The 24,682-nt window shown below is 38.7% G+C and overlaps 1 protein-coding gene across 3 annotated transcripts in view; it reads left to right on the forward strand.

Annotated features, from left to right (window-relative positions):
* The window catches only part of LOC141947086 (glypican-5-like), a 396,015-nt gene that overhangs the window by 283,292 nt on the left and 88,041 nt on the right, over positions 1 to 24,682 (forward strand). For all 3 annotated transcript variants that reach the window (XR_012630020.1, XR_012630021.1, XM_074877779.1), the window contains exon 8: positions 11,350 to 11,500. Coding sequence is in view for 1 of the 3 variants with exons in the window: in XM_074877779.1 (XP_074733880.1) it covers positions 11,350 to 11,500 (151 nt within the window). In the remaining 2 variants the exon portion in view is untranslated. The remainder of the gene's footprint in view (positions 1 to 11,349; positions 11,501 to 24,682) is intronic.

Genomic DNA, 24,682 nt, shown 5'->3' on the forward strand with positions numbered 1-24,682 from the left:
TCAGAAATCTCAGACTTCAGTGAAAATTATTCTATTTGTTTAAATTGGAACTTTGTCACCTGTAGAGAAAACATGCTGAAATAATAAATTCTGAAATAAAATTTAAGTGTAAAACAACAGGACAAATGAGTGTTGCATGCATGTGCTGAAGCTGTTTAAATGGATTCTGCAGTAAAGTGCTGGTAGCACAAGTCTAGAGCCCTGTTCTGAACATTTCAGTCCTCTCCCTGGAAATAGAATTTCCTTTATATAGTGTGAATGAGATATAAAGAAAGACTTTCAAAGCCACTTTACATCTCTGGTAAATGTGGGCCAGTTCCCAACCCTGAATTATAGGTGTATACAGTACAGGAGAATGTGGTTATCAATTTCCCTAGTGCACCACGAGAGAGCTTTTGATCTTTGTGATCAGATTATCTTGTTAGTGGCTTTTGAGAAGGCAATAGGAGCAGATGATAGTCCCTGAAGACCGATGCATTGACCTTTTTGCACTTACTGTGCCTGTTCCAAGCCTGAACAGAATTTAAACCTGCGAGGGGAAAGGCAAAGCTGCTGTCAGGCAAAGCGACTCTCCCTGCTCTTCAGAAATTTTACGAGTGATCTGCCAAGGCCATTTGTTTGCCCTTACATTGCATTTTAACCTGGTTTTGTAAACAGCCACATCTTATATAATGTGCTCTACTGTGTTGCCTTGCAACAACATGGGAAAGGCTCTGTCAGCCTTGCCACTCCCTCCATATCTTTTTAACCCTTTAGCCAGTTTTAACCAAATTTAACAGATCCTGAGTTCTGTGAGTAGGTAAAAACATTGTATTGTGAACTCAATCTTGTGGCATCAGAGAACCTCCATGGGAAGCCACCACTGAAAAGGAAAGCCATAGGAAAAAAGCTTCAGTGGCAGCTGCTGCTTGCAGAAGTATTTGTTCTTCTTTCTTCTTTCCTTTTTTAAATAAAAATGACTTAGCAAAAACATTCAATCATATGTCCTCAAATGTTACCATGAAACCATGGGAGTACAACATCTGGAAAGAGAGAGTCTTTTCTTCTGTCAGATTCTACACAACATGAAATGCATTTGTCTGTTTCGTTACAACACCATGCTTTCCCAAATGAAAAAATCTGGGCTGGCCCTTCATGTGGAATAAATTGGAGCAGCTCCACAGAATTCAGTTTGCTGATTCATAGCAGCATAGGCTCCGATCCTTTCTTTTTCTGTACATATGTGGCACCTTCTAAATAATACAGCATATTTAGAAATGTGATATTCAAGATTTCAGCGAAGTCTGGTGGCACTGAGACAGTGTGATGTGGGTTTGCACTGCAGTGTTATTAAAGCTAGTTAATAATTAGTGATTTAGCTCCCAACATCAGTACATGTTAAACAGATGACAAACATTGGTATCCATCTTCTTACCATATTTTCCATACTTTATTCCATATTGTATTTTAGTGCTCAGTTGCTGGGATTTAGTGTGGAGGAGACTAAACAGACAACTGTTTCTGTCATGTTTTAACATGAAACATCAAATCCAAAGCCTGGGTCCATTGAACACTACCAAATAATGAGAGGCTTTGATTGTTCACAAGTCTTTCCAATGAAATGTCAAACTTTTCATACTATGAAAATTATCTTCACCAACACAGAGCCTGAAAACAGATAATTATCCAAGAACATGAAACAGAATTAACATGCACTGGAGCATGTCATGAACATTTCCTTCAGCAAATAAAAAAGGTAATTGCTGTCTGAGTACAAAGCAAGGAGAAAGGTTGGCTCTTTTCCTTAGACAATTTAGATTGACCAGTGTTTACTCACTTAACCCATAAAAGCATCCAGCTTATCAGAAGGGTGCCATTCAGGGGCTGATGGAGTGCGACCAGCCTCCTGATTGCAGGTACTTCTCATTTCACACTTCTCAAGTCTGATCGGACAGAAGGTTCTTGGCTATTATTAGAAGTCTAAAACCTGATGAGTCAGAGCTTCTAGTTAAAAAAGACATTTGTAAACCACATTAAGCCCCAGCAATAATTAATACATTTTTTGGAGCCACATTTTGACTTCAGGCACAACTAAGAGGCTTCATTCTTAGCCTAGAAGAAAGAATGAACATAATTTGGTCTGTGGACACGATTTTCCCATATAGAAATCAGACAAGCAAGGAAATAACACTCCTAATGGCTAATGGGAGTGGTTCTGGTTTGTGATTTTGATTTTACAAATCAATTTTCTAATATTAGAAACCAGCAGAGTGTAGAGACACAGGATGGAAGTCTGGAAGAGGCCTCCTGAAATATCACATATATGTCTCATTGACATCACAGGCAACTTTACTCACAAATTTATTCAGCCAGGTCTTGCAAATGCTTGAGACTTTTTGTCCCCATCTTCCTCTTGCGAGGCTGCTTCCAAAACTCATGACTCTGATAGTTAAAAAGCTGGTTTTCCTCCTTTTTATTTCTGTGCTAGTTTTATTCTTGGAGACCTCCTCACATTTAAGGGGAAGGCTAAATACATTTATAGACAATAATCATATTCTCCCAGTCTTCTTTGTGCTACAAAAAGCAAGCCATGGACTTTCAGAAAGGACTCTCTATTTTTTCTGGACATTTTATTAACCCCCTGCAAAAGTTACCCCACTTAAAGCTCCTCCTTTCCAAGTATGGAGAAATAGTGTTGTAAGCAATGTAGAACAGACTCATTTGTGAGAGCACAGGAGGCAATGCTTGCCAGGTCTGGCATCGTGCCTTTGTATCTCAGTGTGGCAGAGACACGGTGTGTTCAGCTTCCAGTCACTTAAGCTTGCAGAGAATCATGCCTTCTGGTCTAGCGTATTACTGTGATTATTACAAAAATTAAGTGCAGCTCCCACTGGCAATCCATCATCCATCTAATATGTGCATTCATGCAGTGTTGCAGCCCATATTTTTCTTGCAAGGGGCCACATCACAAGAACTGGTGACAGTGTCATTCTGTGTACCTTGTTGTCACTCTCACCAACCCTCTGCCTCTGAAGCTGTTGTATCAAACAGCTGCTGTCCTAAAAATGAACTATTTTGACGGGTCAAAGATCTTTTGTAAGCAACTCCTGCATACTCTTCCCCAATAATTACAATGTTTACTTTATGTTTTTATTACAATTGTTTACCTCCCCCCCCCCCCCCCCCCCACTTTAACAAGTGTAGAAAGTCTTAATATAACTTGACAGGTTTTTCAGCCATATGCTCTATTTTCAGACTACATGTACTGCAATTTAAAAAGCAGATTTTATTTTTGGAAAAGACTACACTAAGCTAACTGTCTAAAGGTGAAATTCGTGCCTGTGGCAGGGACTAGCCCAAGGTATATGTCTAAGGCATGCTAGATATCAGATCAGAAAGATCTTTGGTGCATCACATAATACCAAAAAGTATTGGCCCACACAAAGATAAGACATCAAGGGGAGGTGTCTGCTTGCTTCCTTGACCCAAATGACTCACTGAATTCAAATAAAATTTTATTAATTCTCTTTAAACAGCTGTTGTACTTGGTTAAAACAGATTATTAACTAGAAAAAGTCTTTTTTTATTTGTGGTCACTTTATATCATTCACAATTAATGCTTTTTGGGTGACAGTTTACCCAAACCGTTACTATGAAGCTTTTGCTAATAGTGATAATATTCTGTGCGTGCACATTCTTGTTGCTTCTTCACAGTGTAATCAGTAAATATGAGAACATATGTAGCATGTGTAATTTAATTCAATGAATATTAATCTGATCATGCTGCTAGCACTCTTCTAGAAATATACTCACCTTTAATAAGCAGTTGAAAAACAGAAACCATAAACATCAAAAGTAGAAGCATTAATCCTGCGGTATAACAAGGTGAATCTCTAAAAAATCATCTTAGATTCCTGATGAAATAATTCTGTTGCATTTGTGATCAACTGAGAGAGGAGTAATTGCTTTTAGCTTCTCTGCTGTGAAGTATGGATCTGCAGTGGACTATCCGGGAAATCAGAGAGCAACTGCCAGATTAGAGGAAGGACACAGAGGGGAACTGAAAAGTATTGAAAGATAAATGAAAGTGTGGATCCTTAAGTATCTCCTGTGTCATCTGGCAATCAAAATATGAGGAAGAGGGTAATGAGTCAATCTGCATAAACCAGGAGAATGAAAGGTAATCACAGGTAAAGACAGACTTATGCAAATACAAAGCCTCAAGGACAGAGGATTGGAAAGTGTATGTGGAGAAGTTAGGACTATAAAATTAGGAGGAGAAGTTATATGTAGGAAATAAATGAATGGTTGCCAGAAACTTCCACAGAAACCATAAGAATCTAAATCCATTGTAGGAATACAGATGCTGTTTCAGAAAGGAGTAGTTTAGTAATGTAATGGGAAAAAAGCAAACCAAACCAAATAAAAACACCAATTCCATCAGCTATTTGGCTTGAAAAAGATGGATAAAGTCAGAAAGCAAGTCCTAACCTTCCCAAAAGACATACAGCTCACACTGAAAATGCTCAGAAACACAGTAAGACAGTTGGTCAAATAATTAAAATACTTTGAACAAAAGAATTCTAGAATGAAGCAGAAGATGAAAAACAACATGTAAAACCCATTAGGAGCAGGTATATCATTTTCCCTGCAACATATAGTGATTCTAAGGAAACTTTATGTCACTGTGTTCCTCCTGCTGCTGGATCTTGTGAGCCTGTTCTGCTGGGCCCCCATCCTTGCTCCTAGAGAGGTGCGGAACAGCCCCAGGGTGGAGGGGACTGCCCTCCTAGTTGAGCGCTTTTGCCTCCGAGCTTGTAGAACTGGGAGCAGTGAGACTGGGACAGGGGCTGGCAGCTGCTTCAACATTTGGGTGAGAGTTAAAGTCCTCAGAATTGCACTTATCGTTCAAGTTGATGTTCTGCATCATCATTTCAAGATAACCTCATGATACATGGGGAGCTGCAATGTCACAAATATAGAAGGAGAGGTGCGTGCATAGTTACAGAGCTGGCATGGCTATTCTAGGCATGGGCCATTTCAGGTATGCAAGTGCTTCCAGACAACCTGAGAAACTTGGTGGTAGAATAAACCAAAAGAAACTCAGAAGAAAAGGAATTATCAAAAATGGAAAAAGAACTTCCAAAATGTTGTGTACAGCTTGAGTGGAGATACACTGGGGCAGAGGAGGAAAGGTCAGTCCCCACTTTGTGGGCACACATAGTCCAAGACTTGTGATCTGCATGTTTCCATGTGCTTGAAGAGAGCCTTCCCCCTTCAGTTTATGTGTGTGTATATATATATATATACCAGGACCATTGGCATAGACAAGAAATGCAAATATCAGTGTAAGTAAATGCGAGGTACTTCGGCTATGGAGAAAAACATCAAACAAAGCAATCTACCAGTATTGGTCCAATTCCCTAGTTGGAAAAGGTCTAGTCAGGAGAGACGTGAATAAAATTCTAAAACTATTGTCAGTCCTTAACCATGTTGCATAAATTATGTATAGCTGTTCAGCTGAATTATTCTAATATTGTACAGGTGACTTGTAAAGCAAGATGTGTTATGCAAAGGTTATTGTGAGGATCTGAATAAATACAGCAGAAGGAAACCTTCTGAGGGTGTCAGTTGCTGCAGAAGGTTAGATGTCTGTTTTCTTTAGCTAAAAAAAGGATTTAAGAGTTGAATGGTACTACCTCCTTGAGTTGTACTACTTTCTGAAGAAATTAGAAGGGGATCATGCATCGGGCCTTTTTGGATTTCTATGAAATAGAGACAAAGGAATAACAACCCTAAGAAAATGTCTGACAAAATTGAAGACAAATAAGTTCATTTTGCTTATTTTTGTTGTAATATATGAATGCTAGAAAAATGTGAAAAGAAGCAAAAGCAACTGCCAAATGCTTTTAAAAAGAAGCTAAGAGCATATGTGGAGGAAAATTAAACATAAATGTTATCTCAAAGGAGAGGACCCACTTGGAATAAGCATATATATGGCAGTTACGTCTAAAATTTGTTATGTTGCTATTGTTTTGTGAAATGACAGAACATCTGCTCAGTCACAAGGCACCAGTAAAATGCAGCTTTATGCCTAAAGCGGTATGTCAGTCCCTAACAAAAAATGTATATAATAGGCTAAAAACAAAGACGCATTGTCTTTTTCAGTTGTAGTCATTTCTGACCTAATAATGGTTTAGAAAGGATTTTTTATTTTTATTTTTGAGAAAAATAAATGGAAGGATTGAGTCATTTATGACTTTTCAAGATTAGGCTTTGTACATTATTTGTGCCTAAGCTGGCAAAATGCTTTGTCTCTGCAAATCATATTTATGTCACTAAAGCACTTTTAAAAAGGCAACTAGTTGTAAGTACCTTGAGAAAAGATCATGCTTAGTTTACAATTTCTAAATGCAGTATATAATCAGCCATTTTTTGATCACTGTGAAAACACCAGCAAGTGATATGTGTGCTCATATGACGAGTGGACAGAAGTCAGATTTCACCTCAAAGCTGTCTATTCAGAGAGGGAAAGCATTCACACTGAAATCTGTCATATAGAAAACTAATTAACAAATCCCTCAGGAAACAATTGTTATATGGGATTTGTCTCTGAATGTTCCAAGCACACAACTTTTAAGTGGCTTTACTCAAAAAGTGTATTCCCTTAGATTTTCATTGTTGTGTTCACTGACCTGAAAATTCTGAAACTGTGGTGCAAAATGTAATTTTAAAACCTATTTTCTGATGAAATGAGTTTATTATCCTACATCTTGGAGCTGTCCCCTCAGATATACATGCATATATGACCCCTCAGAAAATAGACTAATCAACGAAACAGATTGAAATTGATACTTTTATTGAGTAGTTTTCACAGAGTTAAACAGCTATTATTTAATTAATGTGTGGAAGTATTCAACTGGAACATGCCTTCATGAAAAATCATGAGAATAAATTTATATGCTAACACACCTCTGGTCAGAGTGAGGTTTAGGGTTAGACTCATCATAGAAAGCTCAGGAGTTGTGTGTCACATACTCTTTGAAGCCTCTGAAGTCCGAAGGACTCTTTTATGTGACTGGGAATGCATATGCTACATCATCAAGTATTAATAGGGGAGAAAGACAGCAACCATTCTCATATGACTTCTTTCTTCTCCATAAAACCATACATCAGCAAAACTTTTTTTTTTAATGTCACTTAAGGTTGGCACCTTTGCTGGAATAAGTAAGATGCATGCAGATAGTCATCTGTATCTGACTCAGAGCTGAATACTAATATGTGATTTTTTCCTTTCAGCTGAATCAGATACAGATACTAAAGCTTTCCCACAGAAAGACTGTATAGTTTATCAAAAACCCTTTAGAGGTTTGTGAACCTGATCCAAAGCCTATTGCAGTTAGAAAAATTCCTGATTTGAGTTGGTTTACAGTTGGGTTGCACAAATCTTATTGATCTAGTCATATAACTTTTTCATGAGTGAAAAAAAAAAACAAAAAAAAACCAAAAAAACAACATTGTCTTTCAGATGTAGCAAAAACTTGAAGACTTAATTTTTAAGGTGTTAAGATTCCAGTATTTTCTGGAATCTTAAGCAGCAGATATTTTCTGCTTTGTGAAGGTAAAAGCACTGGTGCCCAGCCTGAAGTCCATTGCAATTGTTTAACCAAAGCATCAGTTCTCAGCATCAAGACACGGTGCTCCCAGGCTGGAACTATTGTGCAGAGTTGCCAGAGATGGCCAATGGCATTATGCATCAGCGGGCAGAGTATAAGTCAGCAAAATAAGGCTTGGTTACAAGTGGGTTTTAAGTGATAATTGAAATGCCATGACTGACTCCAATCTCTGATCTCCAGTGTTAAATATGGGCAGGGGACTGTGATTCTCTCTACAGCCATCTGTGGAGAAGCAGAAAGTTTTAGTGATTGATGGCAGCAGCTAGGAGAATTGTTCAGGCTTTTTAACAGATCATGGCTGTCTCTGAAGATGCCTTGAACCTTCATATGACCTCCAGCTCCTCTGTTGGAGACCTCTCAGTCCCCTAGCCACAAAGCATTACAGGCATTCCCTGTCCACACCCATCTTCTGGACCTAGCAGAGCTTAATAAAAAGTGAAGATTAATGTCTTTCATTATGACCTTCTTCTGAAGCTCCACTATCCTAGTCCACCCTGATGCAGTCTGTGCTATTTCAGTGCAGTCTCAGACCTTTGAGAAAGGTTTCTATGACTCTATGAAAAAAAGAGATAGAGAAATGCTGGCATATGCTTTGCTGTCACGCTAAATCAGTGATCTCACTAAAGTCATGTGGTGGTAGCCAAAGGACAAGTGTTCCTTCAAAATTTGGAAAAGAGAAGGGTGCTAGATCACAAGTCACTGCAATGATGGCATTGCCTTCTCAACAGGGCTGCACAGTGTGGGTGGAGCTCCTCACTAAAGCAACTACACTATTTCATCTCCTGGAATGGGTTTATTTATAAATAAACCATTATTTCTGCACAAAGTTGGGCTCTGGTCCATCATTCTAGACAAATGGTAGCCACAGATGGAAAAGCCATTGGAAGAGGTTGGGAAAGAGTATACAAGGTGAAAATGGTTGGTAGTTGCACCTGAGTTTACTTTAAGTGGTAATGTTGAACTTGTATATAGGAGTTCTGTGTAATTCGATGTCCCTCTCTACTGGCCAGCCAAGAAAGAGCTGGGTATGCTTTCATTAATATGGTCAGGAGATGCTGATCTGAGCTACAGCTAATCACTTTTTGTAGTGAAGGCACTAAGAACCCAGAAGTCTGTAAAATGCTGCAGTGCATCATGTTGAAAAGCTGAGCTTGTTTCTTGGTCTTTGTCCAAGAAGGTGGTGCACATTTGGTTCAAGTATTTCCTTGCTTTGAGCAAAGGTCAGGATTGAGCCATGGACACTGAATGAAGTCAAATTTTTGAAAAGAATGAGTACCTTAACAGACAGCAAACATTTCCACTTTAACTGGCAAACAATCATTAAAAGCCTTCATTAAATTTTGTGTCCATTCTGTTCACCACTTAGCCATTTCTTTTCATTCTGAAGGATTATAACTAAGAATGAATGAGTCTTCTCTAATATGGTCAGGACACAATAAATCTGTGAAAGAACTGAGTTATCTTTCTCCCTCATAGGCAAATTTTTCCAATTGTTTAAAAAAATGTTGGTTTGTATTGCCATGCCATCAGCCTTTATGCCTGTGAATAATGCGACTCAACATTAAGCAACTTGTTTATAAAAAACAGTCATGCAGTAACAATTAGAGAGTGTTTAATGCGCTTCCCCACTAGAGTCCATACCCTCTCCTCCCACTTACTGATCTTCCCACTGCAGTGTGAAGTTATTTGTGTCTTCAGAATGAGCAAACAGATCTTTTCAGTGAAAGGGTGAAAAATTTCCTTAGTTCTACCGTATAGAAGTTGGCATCTGTTGTTCCGTAGAACAGGATCTCTGCTGCACTGATCCAAGCATTTGTCAGCCCCAGAGTGGAGGATGGCAGCTCACAGTATCTGAAGAAGGAGACTATCACACAAAGCTTCCCACTACAGAGAAATTGCTGCATCCGTCATCATCCTTTCAACCCAGTTAATACAGTTGTATTAGCCCTGTGCTCCAGTTACTCCCCCAGCTCCCAGCCCACCTCCTTTTTAGTGTGAAATGTCTTTGAATCTTCAAAGTAGCTACATTTCAAAATACATTTTGCTCAGTACCAAGAATAATCACAGTCCTCTGGGATAAAGCAGATCACAAAGCCTGAAATGGATCTGCAATACTCTGGGGGGAAGATACTTGTGATGAAGAGTATTGAAGAGATCCAGAATCTGACCGACTTTGAGAAGCATTACCAAGTCTTTCCATTTCATTAAAATATTTCCACATAACTAGAATAACAGGTCTTAATTGTACCTCGTCATACCATACAAGGAGAGCTAACATGAACAAGGTTTTCATAACTCTTGAAAAGGAGACAAACAAGTTGCTTCCTTTCAAAACAGTGTTCACACGCATTGTAGGTTGAGTTTCAGCCGCATGAAGGAAGTGATCAGAAATACTAGAATGTCTCTTTCAATTGCTTAAAAACAAGAACAACACTCCCAGTGTAATTTTCCAACAAGATTCAGAAAATAAATTGGTAGTCACTCACAAAATGGGCGTGATAGGTATCGGGGAATGGAAACTTGATAGTAACCAGGGCAACTTAGCCAAGTCATGAAAAAAATCCACTCTGAGTCAGGGTATTTCCCTGTCACTGGACTGTAAGGGAAGCTGAGCTGTTTGGGCTTTTCTTTCCAGAAGCTGTCCCACCTTCTCTGATACCCTGAAGCATCCTTTGCACTAGCAACAACAAATACAAGCTGTTGAGGAAGGTGGCCACTGAGGAATGTGGAGCACCTTGGTTCTGAAATGTTGTGCAAAAATGGCACAGCTCGAGAAGGAGAGGTGCTCCTCTTAGGTGTGGGGGACAGGTTGAAGTTTCTCCTCAATCATCCTTCCTTGATGAATGCCTTATAACAGAATGTATTAGTTTAAGCCAGTTACTTTCTTCCCAGATAGTGCTGCTCTTGTTGTTCCCTGGATAGGCTGGGTTTAGATTCACTGAAAGTTAAATGGTATTTTTAATTTTTTTTTTAACTACCAGTGAACTGAAAAATCATTTATTCCCACAACATTAATACTAGGCAACTGCTCATGGTGACAGAAGGAGAAAGAGTTATCTAAAGGTCAAAAAGACGCGTTTGGGGAGTAAATATGTTGTTATAGCAAGTATGACCTAGTATGACACATTTAGATTTATTTTGGAAGAGGCTTTCTTATTCTATACTCAGTCCAAGAAATACATTTCAAGTGAAATTTAATGAACAACTTGCAGTTGGTACAGGAATCTTAAATGACACCATCTTAAAAATCATATCCAGGGGCCAAGCCCATAATGAAGAGTAGTAAATACCCTCAACTCTTCAGAAGTTGTCAAATATATTGTGGTCTTCAACTGTAAATAACCCAAAATAAGTACTCAGACATCTGGCAGATTGTACCATCGTTAACCTGTGATCTCCAAACTGTGGTTTGCGACAGGAAGAACTGCAGGACCAGAGATCCCTGTGATGATATTGGTAGATGTGATGTTTTTAATTAAAAGTTTGATTATGAGTGTCCCTGGTCATCTGTGGTAGAGAAAATTTGATGGTTTAGTCTGTTATTCCAAAATACTTGGATGTCACTGCCAGAAAAAGCCTGAGGAGCAGTTCTTGAAAGTGAATGAGAAAATTCTTGTTGCTTTATAAACCCAGCTTGGTCACCAGAGGTGAAAATATTCTGACCATTGTTGATTTTTCGCTTCTTCTATTTTAGCTGGATGCTGAGAAGGCAAAATTAAAACTGGAAAGATGGGCTTCCCAAGATGCTGGCAGTGGGGGTGGAAGAAGTGAAGAGATGGAGTCAAGTGGGGATTGTGATGATGAGGATGGCTGTCAAGGATCCGGTGACAGGATTCACACAGCAGGTAAATACAGTTTCTATACACACATACAGAGCTTAGAAATTCATAATGTCACAATTAGGTGGACAGAGCTAAGACTTGCGCTGCTTAAATTACTGTCAAAATCCTACTACATTCAAAGGATTTGAATCTTAATCTGTGAAGACCTAGAGTAAAAATAGAATGATACAGACAGTAACCCAATATAATTTAACACTTGGTGTGCAGATAAAAGACTTAAATTCAGAGTGAATAATATCTGCAATGAAATCTAGATCACAGAAATACTGGAAGAGCCTTCCTAGATAATGTGGGCTCTTCAAATAAATAGAAAATTAATGTCCTTATAGACTGTGCTAAGTGTTAACATAAATATTTATTGGTTGCATAATGACACTGAAGCATGATCCAAACAGAGCTGGCTGAAAGTATATATTCTTGAAAAAACACATGAAGTATTGGGTTTTCTCTAGTGGTGAGCTGCTGGTTAAATAAAATTTCTTGATAGTCTCAGATATGCATTCCGCAGTATTTATTCATGAAATTACTTGTCTTCAAATGTAGAATCAGCAGCAGAATCTAGCTTAACTTCCACCAAAATACTTGCAATTTTAGTACGTAGTTAAGTCCTTACTATAGTAAGTCAATAAGAAGTAAGAGGTTTTCCTTCTAAATCTTTGATATTTTTGGTTTATCTTATCTGGAAGTTCTGATTCATTTCAGCTCATCGACATGTAACTGCTTTACTTACCACAGTGTGTGTAAATATAATTTGGCTTGGCTGTGCAAATATATGAAATACAGGTATAACAGTGTTGAAAAATAATGCTCATTAAGATGGCTGGTGTTAAAGAACTCAGGTAAGTTTTAAACTGCTTCTTCATTCCACTGAAATAAAGTGGTGCCTCTTCCTTGTCCCTGTACCACTGAGTGGAGAGTGGGAAAAGGTGTCCTATATTCAGCTAAGACTCACAAACAAGCTGTGATTAGTCTGTAGTCAAGACTTCAGTTGTTCCTATTATGAGTATTTGTTCAGGAAAACAGAGCTTAAACATGTATTTTGAAACATGCAAAATGTTAGAATTAGTTTGCAGTACCAGGTTATAAATACCTGAAATTTAATTTGCGTTGATGAGCTGAATGATCAAGATACATGAGGTGTTAAACACAGGAACTGTATTTTTAAAAATTATTCAATAATTGCGACCAACAGCTCAAGTAAAGATTTTCACCATCTACTCACCACTGGTTTTGAACAAAAGAACTTCGACACAATGTTATTTTAAAACTATTTGCTTAACTTTTTTATTGTTTATTGTATTATATACATAAGCAATGGAAAGACTCCTATATGTTTTGGGCCTTCGGGATTTGTGGGGGTAAATACTTTAATACGCTTTCCTCTCTATGTGGAATGATACAAACAAAAGTCAGGTGCTAACTACTCTTCAGTGAACAATTAAACTATTAATACACTGCTTTGGGAGGATGTGTATGCATGCTTACATGGACAATGGCAGATTTCAGGTGTTCAAAAATAAAAACGTGAATACTTTCAAGACCTGACTTACAGCTGGCTTTAATAATAGAAAACTACTTAATGTCTCTTTTTTTCCTTTTTAGCAATCTATTTAATTAAAATATTTTATGCTGATATCATCCTGGATTTAAAATAATTATATTTATATAACTAGCTGTTTCAGAGTTTAGTAGGGTTTATATCCAATTAAAAAGGTAATTACAATTAATTTTAGAAAATGGTCTTGATTCATAGCAGTAAGAATAAGTATTTCATTGTGTGACAATAGTAATGCTGTTTCATAATTAGCTTTAAAATATTGTACTGTATACAAGCCACTAGCAGTAAATCTGTTTTGCATATCTGGATACAGTTAAGAGATAAAATGGATTAATCTCATTATAGAGTTTCTTTGCTTTAATAGAATGTTAAAGAAATAAACAAACATCAGATTAGTTGAATTTCCTCTTGCTGCATGTCTGTAAGATGGTGTTTCTAATTGGACAGCCTGTGAATTTGTTGTATTTCCTGAACTTAAAACCTGTCAAGTACATCTGACCATAATTTTGTAGAAGTGGAACATGACAACATTGGCTATTCCTTGCCTGAAGTACACAATGAATTGAGACATGAATTGAAGCTAAAGCTAAATCCCAGATAAAACCCTGATTTGAAGCTTAGTAAAGTCAGTGGGAGTGTTCTTACTTACTGTGGCAGGTTTGGATGAGACATTAATGATAACTATAAAATGCCACCAATCTCATTGGTGCATGTTGTAGCATGCAGTCATACAGGAGAACAAAAGGAATAAAAGCCTTTCAAAGCAGACTTTTTGGCAGAGCAGTCCTGCTTTTAACAACAGGTCCATGGAAAGGAGGAAAGAGAGGAAAGGATTTCAATGGCAACTTCTGAAATGCTGAATTTAGAATATAGTAAAAATGTACTACATCTGTTATTTATTTGAAACCTGTATGAAAATGATATTTACAGTTTATGTGTTGAGAGACCTGCTTTGAGCATTACAAAAGACTCAGGTTGCTTTTAAATAGTTTCTGAAAACCTACTGAATGCTCATTCCTTTCCACTTCCCAGGAAAAAAAAACAAACAAACCACCTTTTCATTAATAATAAATTGCCAGGAGTTCCATTAATATCTAGGTTACCATCTTCAAAACAGTTCTGTTCATAACTGTTAAAGGATCCCCCTGGACAGGGTACAGTGCTCTCTCCCCACTTTGCTTCTCCAAACTGCTAACAGAAGGCCAGGCTCCTAGGTTTTAGATTTCAGTGTGTACCAGGTAGGTAAACACAGAAGTGGTTCTGTGCTTGTATATTCCAGCCAGGTCTATTGTACATATACATTTCCCAAATTTTTTTAGCTGGGGATTGCTGTCTGTATATTTCAGCTCATCTTGCAATGGATAATAAAATCCTGTCCTTTTGTTTGTCACCTTCTAGCCTTTGAGAATCATTTCTGCATATCAGTTAATCATTTTATGTCTTCAATTAAGATACATGGGTATCTGTTATTTAGTGCTGGGGTTTTGTCTACTTTTGTTACAAATAAATCTTTGCTTGCCAAATCCATTGTTATCTAAAAAGACCACCATTTACTTCTTTAATAATAATGGGCTTAATTATTCTGTATCATGTGTGTTTATCCAAATGATTTCATATGAACAAGATAAACAGATTCTCAGGAAACCAGCCTTCTTTTAGGAAATTATGTATGGCAGAAGATACGTTAAAATGTCATATTCTCACAGGCCGTACCAATTACCACAAGCATCTCTTCTTGGGAAAAGCTGTGGAAACAGCACTGTTTCTCAAGCAGACCCATGTGTCATTTGTTGGCAAGTACCAACTTTTAAATGACAACATCTGTTAATCATCTTTGAACAAAGCTTTGTTAGGAGACATTTAAGAAGAGGAAAGCAAGCTATATAAATCTTGAGCACTGCTAGGGAAGTTGCTGTGTGATTTACACTGCTTCAGTCCTGCAGGTTTCTAGGCAGAAGGGCAAAGCAGCATTTCGGTCTGAACCTTGCTTAGTACTGCGTGCTCACGTAAGCATAGTCTTAAATGAACTTCGATCACAAAATGAGCCCACTGATGTAAGCGCTTATTCTTAAACCCTTACTGGAGCGTGAAGGGGGGTGGTGGTGGTGTGGAGAAGAGCAAGGACTGCTTAGTGCCTTGCAGGATCAAGCCACAGGAATATTTCCTAGGAGAGGTATTAGCATCCTGCCATCCATGAAAAGACAGAACAGCAACAGATTCACATTGTGTTCTGCCTCTCATCTGTTAAGAGAAAAGGAAAAATGTTTCAGTCTGTTCAGTGAAAAGTGGGAAGGAAGTTAGTGCAGGGGATTTCCCATTCCCAGCTGTGCTGCACAGCTGTATGTTGGTGATGAGGCCCCACCCAAGCACTGACAATCAACATTAGATCTCTATTCAGGGAAATCATCAGGTGATTAGCTATTAAAGTTCAGAGGAAATGTTTAGACTAGAGGCAGGTACCTGGGTGTAGTGCAAGCCTAAATTCACCTATATGGAGCTCTGGACTTTGTGGAAGTTGTGGAGCACTAGGCTGAAGAAAGCTTGTGCTGACAGCACCTCTCCACATGGGTCCATATGCCCTCCTGTCTGTGATGGGGAGGACACAACTATTCCTGGGCTTGCCCACTATAGGAAGGTGTATGTTTCACACAGCCAGTGTAAAAGAGAAATTAATCCAAGCTTCTTGCTAGAGGAACCTGATACAGCCTTGTGCCAAGTCATAGGGAATGTAGCTAGTGCTGCACTACAGCTGTCCTCTTGCTGTCCAGGCAGACAAACAGCACAGGTTAAGGAAAATGTGTATTTTAGCCTGCCCTTGGGCCTTCCTCCACTGAACAGAATAGACAAAGGCAAAATGTCTGGTGTACATGAACTGCAGTCTTTGCACCAGGTTCACCCCTCTGTGGGTATAATCTATATGAGTCAAAAAACTCAGCCCTCAGATGGGGCATATATTAAGCCCACTCCTTCTGACATGCCTTGAAACTTTAGATTGTTGGGAAACAGAGATGGATTTTACCTTTCCCCTGGCTGGCTGCCTGCTCCACACAGTGATGGGCTCCTGCTTTGTCCCCATCCCAAAAGCAGTGGGTTTCCATGGAGTAACAAGAAGTGCTGACCAGTGCTGACCTTTAGGCACAGCAGATTTTAAACAATACTTTAAAATTGTATCTGTTGGTGCAGTCATTCAATAAACAAACACATCCTGTGACATCCCAGACAGACTTTGAACATGACTATGTGTCAAATGTGCTTTATTATTGTGATTTTTGCCAAATGCTTATCTAATCCCAATAACAGTTTTCTTCTGTACTTCTTCGAACTTCTTTCATGAAGCTCCCTCCCTTTAATAAGAACTTTCTGATCTCAGACATCTCTCTCAGTCAGATATCCTATTTCTTGTCACATTTCAGTGCCCAAGTGGGAACCTGTATCAAATTTACTTTGTTAGCACATTCAGATGACATGATTCCACCCTTGGCTTTCTTCTTGGCTGTTTAGACACTCCACAGCTTCAGTGCATCTTTCTGCTCTAGACAGCATATCAGAAGAAATTATCCTGGTTGTAGATTTCTTCTTCAGGCAAATGAAAAGGATATTTTTTTGCCCCAGAATGCCTTTATAAGTGCAGACAAGTAAATTTTCTTTTTTCTTAATGTCCTCTGTCTGATCTGTATCTGCTCTCAACAGCTATGGAAAGTTAATGTATTTTTCTCACTGCTCATGAATGTTTTCATTATCAGTTTTTTCTTTTTAGTATCAAGATTTTTTTATCCTTTATTATGTTATCATTCTCCCGGTTTGTCTGTCTTTTCTAGGCATCAATATTACTGTATGAGCTGTCATTTTCATCATACTTCCTTTCTATTCACCATGTTACAGGATGCACTTGCACTTGTATTTATCCAAATATGTAATTGTACAGCTGCTGATTTTGTAATTATTAGTACAAAACATCAATATTCTGAGATCATAATATCTGCTGGCAGTCAGCCACGCTCATCAACTTCTCATCGCCACACAGCTTCACTTTCCTCACAGATGATCCTAGTTCACAGAAATACTGCATTTTCAGTGTCTTCCATCTTCCTGCCTAGAGAAACCTCTCCGTCATGCCTCATCCCCATCCTACTGCCTTGCATAGCCATTTTTTTACATCCTTCATTGCACAAGATGTTTTATCTCCATCTCTGTTTTAAGAAAGCCTATAAATTCCTTTATTGCCCTTAGCATAAATGCCTTATTCTACCCACAAAAGAGCATAGTAACAATTTAAGTCCTTCTATAAGGCTGATTTTTAAGAAAACTCAGTGGTTTCAAAGGTTTATATTTGTCATTTGGGGTGGTAGGTAGAGATGAGCCTCTGTCAGCAGGAGCATAAGCAAACCCTGCCAGAGGGCCTTCAGCACATGTGGGGAGAAGTGGGTGGTAGTTCCACGGCTGCAAATTTCTGGCTTTGGCTTATGTTGCAGAGATACAGTTTGGGAAGAGACATGAGAGCAAAGAAAACCAGAAAAACCTAAATAATCAGGGTGAAAAGTACAGATTTTGATTCATGCTAACTGAATTTGGTAGGATCTGATCCTGAGATGAGTTACCTTGGACTTGTGGTGTTCTCACACTGTTATTTCATGGGTACACTTTGCTAAGCGTTTCTGTGGGTGACAGAGACATTTCCTGCAGCCTCTGTTCTGTGCAAATGGGATCAGAAGACAGCTGAGAGGGGCTTCTGAGAAGGGGATAGAAAGACAGAACATTGTGGGGGGAGAGAAGGAAGGAAGGAAGAAAGAAAGAAAGAAAGAGAAAGAGGTTTCCCCGCCTCTCTATCCCTGATTAAATCTATTTTATAATCTGCCAACACAGGGATAAGGTATTATGTGTCATTTTAGTGTCCTTCATTACACAGTATAATTTAAACTGAAATGCATATGAGAAGAAGAGTATAATCATTCCTAATCCTTCCTCAACCTCAGCATTTACATGACAGTTTGAGGTGTAAAGGAAAGGGATTTCAGTTCCTTCAGATTTTCACTCCTAGACCTGAGGTGAGAGTTCTCAGTACCGCCAGCTCTCCTGCTCAGATCCATACAAGACAGGAGGTTTTGCCAAGTTGTGGAAATGACTTTCTGCATGACCAGATAAACACGTCCCCTGTAGGAATTTCTCCTAATGCTAATCAGAACAGTAGCTGGAGGAATAACAGGCCAAGTGCCAGCTCTGCAACTCTCTGAACAACTTTGGTACTATCTTTGGTACCTTCAAAGAGGTAAAAAGGTAATTGGGGAAATGTACTTTTACCATTTCACCAGAGAAATGTAAATTACAGCACATTTTTGATCATTTTAGCACCATTTAGACAAAATTAAAAGGTAAAAGCATTTTAGTTGCTTAGGGTATAAAGCCTTCCAATGCCCTGTTCCATAAGGAGAAATTAAACATTGGAGAGATCAAGATAAAGACATTTGGGGCTTAACTGTTTGCAGTAGTTCTGTATAAGCAGTCATCAGAGACTGCATTGGAGATCACTGAAGGGTAACGTGCTTTTACCAACTTTCTATTAAAAATATTACCAGTATTCTGTGTCCTTTGAATGCACTTATTACAGCAGAACAATTTTTACTGACTTTGTCAGCAGTATTTTACCTAGTAAATTTCCACAGGACTAACTTGGTGTGTACATATATTTCTGAGATGTGTTTTGAAAAGAACCGTAAACTGGAAACTCATTGATCTGATTTTCCAGTGAATTCCCACTCACCAGCATTTCTCACATGTTTTAATAAAATGGACTTTTTTGAAACAAAAATATCACAAAGCTGAATGGTGCCAAACAGGAACAACATACACCACAAAAAGAATAAATGAAAAGAGGCAACTTGGTATATGATGACTAAAACTATGAGAAAGACAAGCTTCCAAGAAAAATTGCCTTACTAAACGCATGAAGCAGAACATACTTCTCACTTCAGACCGAGACCAGTTTGCAGGTAGATACTTTGACCCCATGCTCATAATGCCTACTTCTGTGAATGTCATTTGCAAGCATCAGGCTGGCACCCAGAGCTTAGAGGCCATGCTAAATGGAGAGTAAAACCGATCCTCCTCGAGTAATTCTCATGAGCTGTGTGATTTAGATCCTTCTGACAAGAAATTCACTTAAGAGCTCTAATATCTCGGTCATGCCAAGTAGTGATAGGATAAATGTGAAGGCTAAGGCAATTTGCCCCCAAAATGCCATAAAGCCAAAATTAATTAAGAGGAGTTAACAATGAAAGGTCCTTCAAATTACTTAAAAATAGATAACTTGTATAACTTAATGGAAGCTCAGTTTAAAATGCTAACTCCATTATGCTATAAGTTATCGAAACAAGCCTAAGGAAAACGTTCACCCACGAGTTAGTCTTCATGTCACGCAAGGGCCCACTTAACCTGGTCACAGCTAAGTGACAGGGGTGTCAGTGCCCGCCCCACGTGCTGCGTGGCACCTCTGCGTACCCTTCCTCCTCCCCTTCAGCCCCAGCCTGCTCACCAGTGAAAGCAGAAGGAGAGTGAGGAACTAAATACAGTGAATCGCTGTGCTGTTTAAATCCCACACTGGTTTGAAGCATTTGCCATGCTACTTTGTTTTAGGATTTTAATAATATCCAGTAATACCTCTATCTGTGAGAAGCTATGTGTTTGCACATGGGGATATCTGGAGGAAAAAACCCCACACATTTCTTCAGGGAAGGAAGGTAGTAAAAGCAAACCTAGGACCTTGTTTATTGCAAAGGTACATTATTTCAGGTTGATTAAGGTTATCAATTACTGCAACCTTAAAGGCTTTAAGAAACCCTCTGCCATCTCTCATTGCATACAACGAGTGAAAGGCAGATAGCACAGCTGTTTGGCAGTGGAAGTAGACCCAAAAGTCACTGACAAATGAAAATACAGTTTCTGTTTCTCCCTGCTGCCACCTTCCCTTGTTTTATGATTCATGAGGAAAACCTGAGCAGTTGCTGTTCCTTTAAAAGAGGGAAAGAATTGCTTTGGTTTGTTTTCCCTCCCTCTCTCTTGAACCAATGTTTCTTGGAGGTGTTTTGTCTTTGCTTTTAGGGAGAAGATGCCTTGAGTACACCAGGTATACATTTTGAGGTTTTTCTATTCCTTGAATGTCCATTTTAAGGTATAATAATACTCCTTAAAAGAGTGCTGTTGTGCCTGAAGCCAACAGATATGCTATCAGAATGTCTCAGCTGAGAAATTTAGGATCAAAACAATACCCTGAAAGAAAGCACAGTTTAGTTTTACAGTAACAGAGAGCACAGTACAAATGCTCTGTACTCTATACTCGATTTACTACAAGAAGAACAGAACTTCAGGCTGAAGTGTGTGACATAGCAACAGGATCGTGAACTTACAGGGCTAGATCTGGCTGCCTTGAGATCAAACTACTTATAATAACTTAAACCAGGTGATGATCTTGAACATAGTTAAATACCTTCCTTGAAAAGAGTTCGAAGATTAGGCAGATTATTCCTCAGCAGGTGATTTTGCATCTGATTTATCCCACAGTGTCTTCTGTCTACTGGATTTTAAGTGTTTATTTCTGTCCTTCTATCCTGAAGGCAGTTAAGTAATATTTCCCTGAAATTTAAGACCTTCCAGGATGGACAGGACAGCTGACACCTTTCCGAGGCATTTTAGGGTGTCATGCAGATTCAAGGAGGCTATAATGCCATCTGCTAGCCCCAAACCCAAGGAACTGGATATAGCTTGCAGAACAGCGAAGTTAGAAACCTAAAAGTTTCTATACGACATGCAGGAGTGTGGAGAGTGAACCTGTGCAAACGGGGTGAAATGTCTAGATTGTGGATTACTGAGAGTCTTTGTCATAGTTTTCAGTGATGGAAAAGTCAGCTGAAAAGTCAGCAACTCTTCTAACACTGGTTTTAATCTGTTTTGCTCCATTTGCATCAATTAATTGCCTCTCATGTATAGTTCTATCAGAAGCTTTTTTTCCCGAATTACATCTCTATTCCTGGTTCAGGTTCCAGAATATCAGAATGAGAAAATGTTTTCTTTCCTTGTCTTCCTGTCTTTTAGGATTTAGACAGATTATCTAACATTCTTTAGGCTGTCTCATTAATCAGTCTCTCAAACCCCCTATTGTGCTTGTTCTTTTGTCAATATCTAATGGTTTGTCATGCCAAATTTGAATTATTTCTGAAATAAAATACCATAAGGAACCAACCAAACTCTGAATATGACAAAATGATATCTTGAAATTAAGAGAATCATTTTTTTAATCTTTTGAGGTATCTTTATCACATTAGATTTTGTTCATCTTCTAAATAAACACTTCTGTCAAGTTTGCAAATTAGTCTTCATTTCAGCAAGATTCAAGTCTATTTCCTATGTTAATGCTACCTGAAAAGATGCGCATTCTTGATCTAGATATAATTTGCACAAGCAAACCTACCTTGAACAAGTGACCTACCTGGGTAGCAGCATTCTCAAGAAAGGGGTAAGACCCACTTGTCTGGTGCTTTTTAGGAGAAATGTAATTAGCATTTTGAAAGAGGTGAAAGCAAGTACTGTATATTCTGGTGAGCAAACATCTACTTTTGAATAACCAGATGATTTCTGGCACTGTGTAGATCATAAACTGTCGTCTGAAGTCTAGATGAAGCACGCATGTTAAACAGTGATGATCCAGGTAGCATATGAGGATAATAACTACTCTTTCAAACTTTATTCAATTTAGTTGTAAAAATCATTAAATATTCTCAAAATCACAGTTGTAGCCCATTTACAATTGAATTGTTGTCCGCAGTTAACAGTTAATTCATAAAGATAGGCAGGACTAGATCTGTATGGGCAATGGAAAACCCTTTGAATCACTAGAAAGTATGTACATTGAAATCAACTGATGAAGGGGGTGAAATTCCACATTGTACATGCCCAAAGCTTAGCCATTATTTGCACAGAGAACCTCAGAAATTCTCAGCTTTCAAAACTGTGTGCCATTAATCTCAAATTAAAGAGATTAAAGAGAATTTGCCATTGCAGTATTGAAACTGCCAAGTAATAAATCATCATTTGATATTTATAGCCCAAAATTAAGACTGGTGACTCAGACACGCTGCTGACCATTTAGTAGTGAAGTCCTGATAATCTGATCTGGAACTGTAGGGAAAGGAGTAGCTTTCTGATGTGAAGTCAGACCAGTAATTTCCTATTTAAAATTTGATTAGATAAAATCTTTTGAACATGTGCTTGTAAAAGAACAGCCTGTTTAAATATGTATACTGCTGCAGAACATGCAGTACGCTGCTGCAACTGAAGCCAGCACAAAGAACATTTGCACTAACCTGAACATGCTGGGGGAGGCATAGAGCCCAGGGCTAACCTACATCAGGGTAAATCTCTTACACAATGGAAACATTAGAGCTGGTGGGGGAAATGCAGTTTTCATCTGATAAAAAAGCACAAACTTGGTTTTGTATTGAAAAGGTATAATTTTCCAAAACAGAAACATTTGGTAGCATATGCAATTGGAAGAACATTAATTAGAGGCGATATTTTTGTAGGTTTTTAATACAAAAGGAAAAATATAGATTCAGGCTGGGATATTTTGCCACCTGCAAAAAAACTTAGAGTTTTTAAAGCCATTTAGTAAGCTTGATATTTTCAGCCAGAAAGTTCTTCCTGATTTAAAGCCATTGTATTATAGAATTCAGGAGAAAGAATAAAGGCCAGAAAAACCAAGATGGGGGAGTTTGGCCTAATTCTGACCCAGCAATCATCACTGGGAATTTTGCCTTTGACTTAATGAGGTAACAGTTTGAGCCAAGAAAAGAAGGGTTAGATTCTGCTGCCCTCCTCCACTCTGCGCAGGACAGTATCCCACAGTAGTGACGCATCTGCCTAAGAGGCTGCCTGCAAAGTTCCTGCTCAGGATGAACTGCAGTGATGAGCCTGGCCTGTGCCAAAACACAGAAAATGACATTGTTTCAGGTTACAGTGACTGTCTTTTTCTCATATCCTGATTTACATAATTTACAGAGGTCATGGCAGCAATTCAGAATCAGCTTTTGATAATAAAGCATGCTGTCAAAACTGGGATAGCATCCCATTTCAAGTTAAAGTACAGAATCCCATTACAACAGTTTAGTAAAATTGTAGCCAAGCTGGAACATTTTATCACTCATCATAAAAAGTACTCACAGAATAGTCCTGGGAATTGAAATACACATTATGTTCACATATTTTAAAAAATTATTATTTTTGAAAGTGACCAACTACTTACATTAACTGGAAGTTAGTTTTCCTCTTTCTCTCTTCATGGGCCTCTTCATTTTTTATTAAAGCCACAGGGTCTTTGAAAAACATTCGTGTTACCAGGCAGCGTGGTAAATACCTGCTGCATTTGTGTTCATTCCACTGACCTTCGGTGGGGGAATTTGTCCTGGAAGTTTCCTGCCTTACCCCTGAGGGTGGGTTTTCTGCTACACTCCTCCTCCTCCCAGATACTAAAAGATGTTTGCATTCAGTTCTCCTGGCAGAACCCGTTTGTTCGGGTTGAAGGCAGGGATGCTATTGCCTTCCATGGCTCTCCCCCAGCATCATCTGTGCTCTGTGCAGGATCACCACTGTCCTTGTGGGTTCCATTACAGACCTCCAAGTTATGAACTGAAGCATGAAACCAGCCGAGGTGCTGCTTGGGTTTTGTTCTTCCAAAGCTGAGGTAAAACCCTCATCCTAGTCATGAGCCCTACAATCACGTTCAATTCATATTTGGAGGCTTCTCTTGCAGTTGCAGAGCGATTCTTTGATTGGCGCTATCACATCTTTTTATGTTTTTTTCATCAGACGTGTGGCTTTACCCTGTAAGAAAACCAGACAGCTTTTCAAGAATCACACCAGTCATTGCCTCCACAGATGCAGTAGTTCGACATGGAAGATCCCTCTCCTCTCTCTCTCAAACACACGCACACACCCCACAGAAACACTCACTGGTGTATGTTCTTCCCGGTGGCCTGTGGAGTTTTCATAGAGCAGAGTGTTTCCTGCTCAGGTTCTTTAGTGCTTAGAGGGGATTCCTGCACTAGTGAGCAGCATGTGAGATTTCTCTGAAAACAGCATCTGAGCGTGACTTTCTCCTGTTCCCAGTGAATCTGTTGGATATACAGTCCTAGCCAGTTGAGCAGGAAAGTACTCTCTGTCTCCAGACTGCTTTAAAGCTTTGACTCACTTGACATAAACTCCACATGGCTATCATGAACTGGAAAGAGCTTAATCAAAAAACCCCACTTTAATCATATTCCAAGGTCCTGTGACATCTCAACAGATCCTTGACAGCTTGTCAGTAAATGAAAAAGATGCATGACACTAATGGGGACACAACAGTGGTTCAGTATCATGCCCGAATGCATCACCAGGAAATGCCCAATGGGAATCTCCCCATTAATCAAAAAAACCCCAAGTAATGAATGTCCATCCATGAGACTAAAAAAACACAATCCTTTTGATTTAATGCAGAAGCCTAGGTACTGTCAGCTGAACTTGCTACTTTAAAATCAGTTTGCATACTCTTTGTTGTCAAGCAAATTTGCATAATCTGTGTCACAACAAAAATTGGAAGT

This window comes from Strix uralensis, chromosome 9, assembly GCF_047716275.1.
Source record: "Strix uralensis isolate ZFMK-TIS-50842 chromosome 9, bStrUra1, whole genome shotgun sequence".
Classification (NCBI taxonomy): domain Eukaryota; kingdom Metazoa; phylum Chordata; class Aves; order Strigiformes; family Strigidae; genus Strix; species Strix uralensis.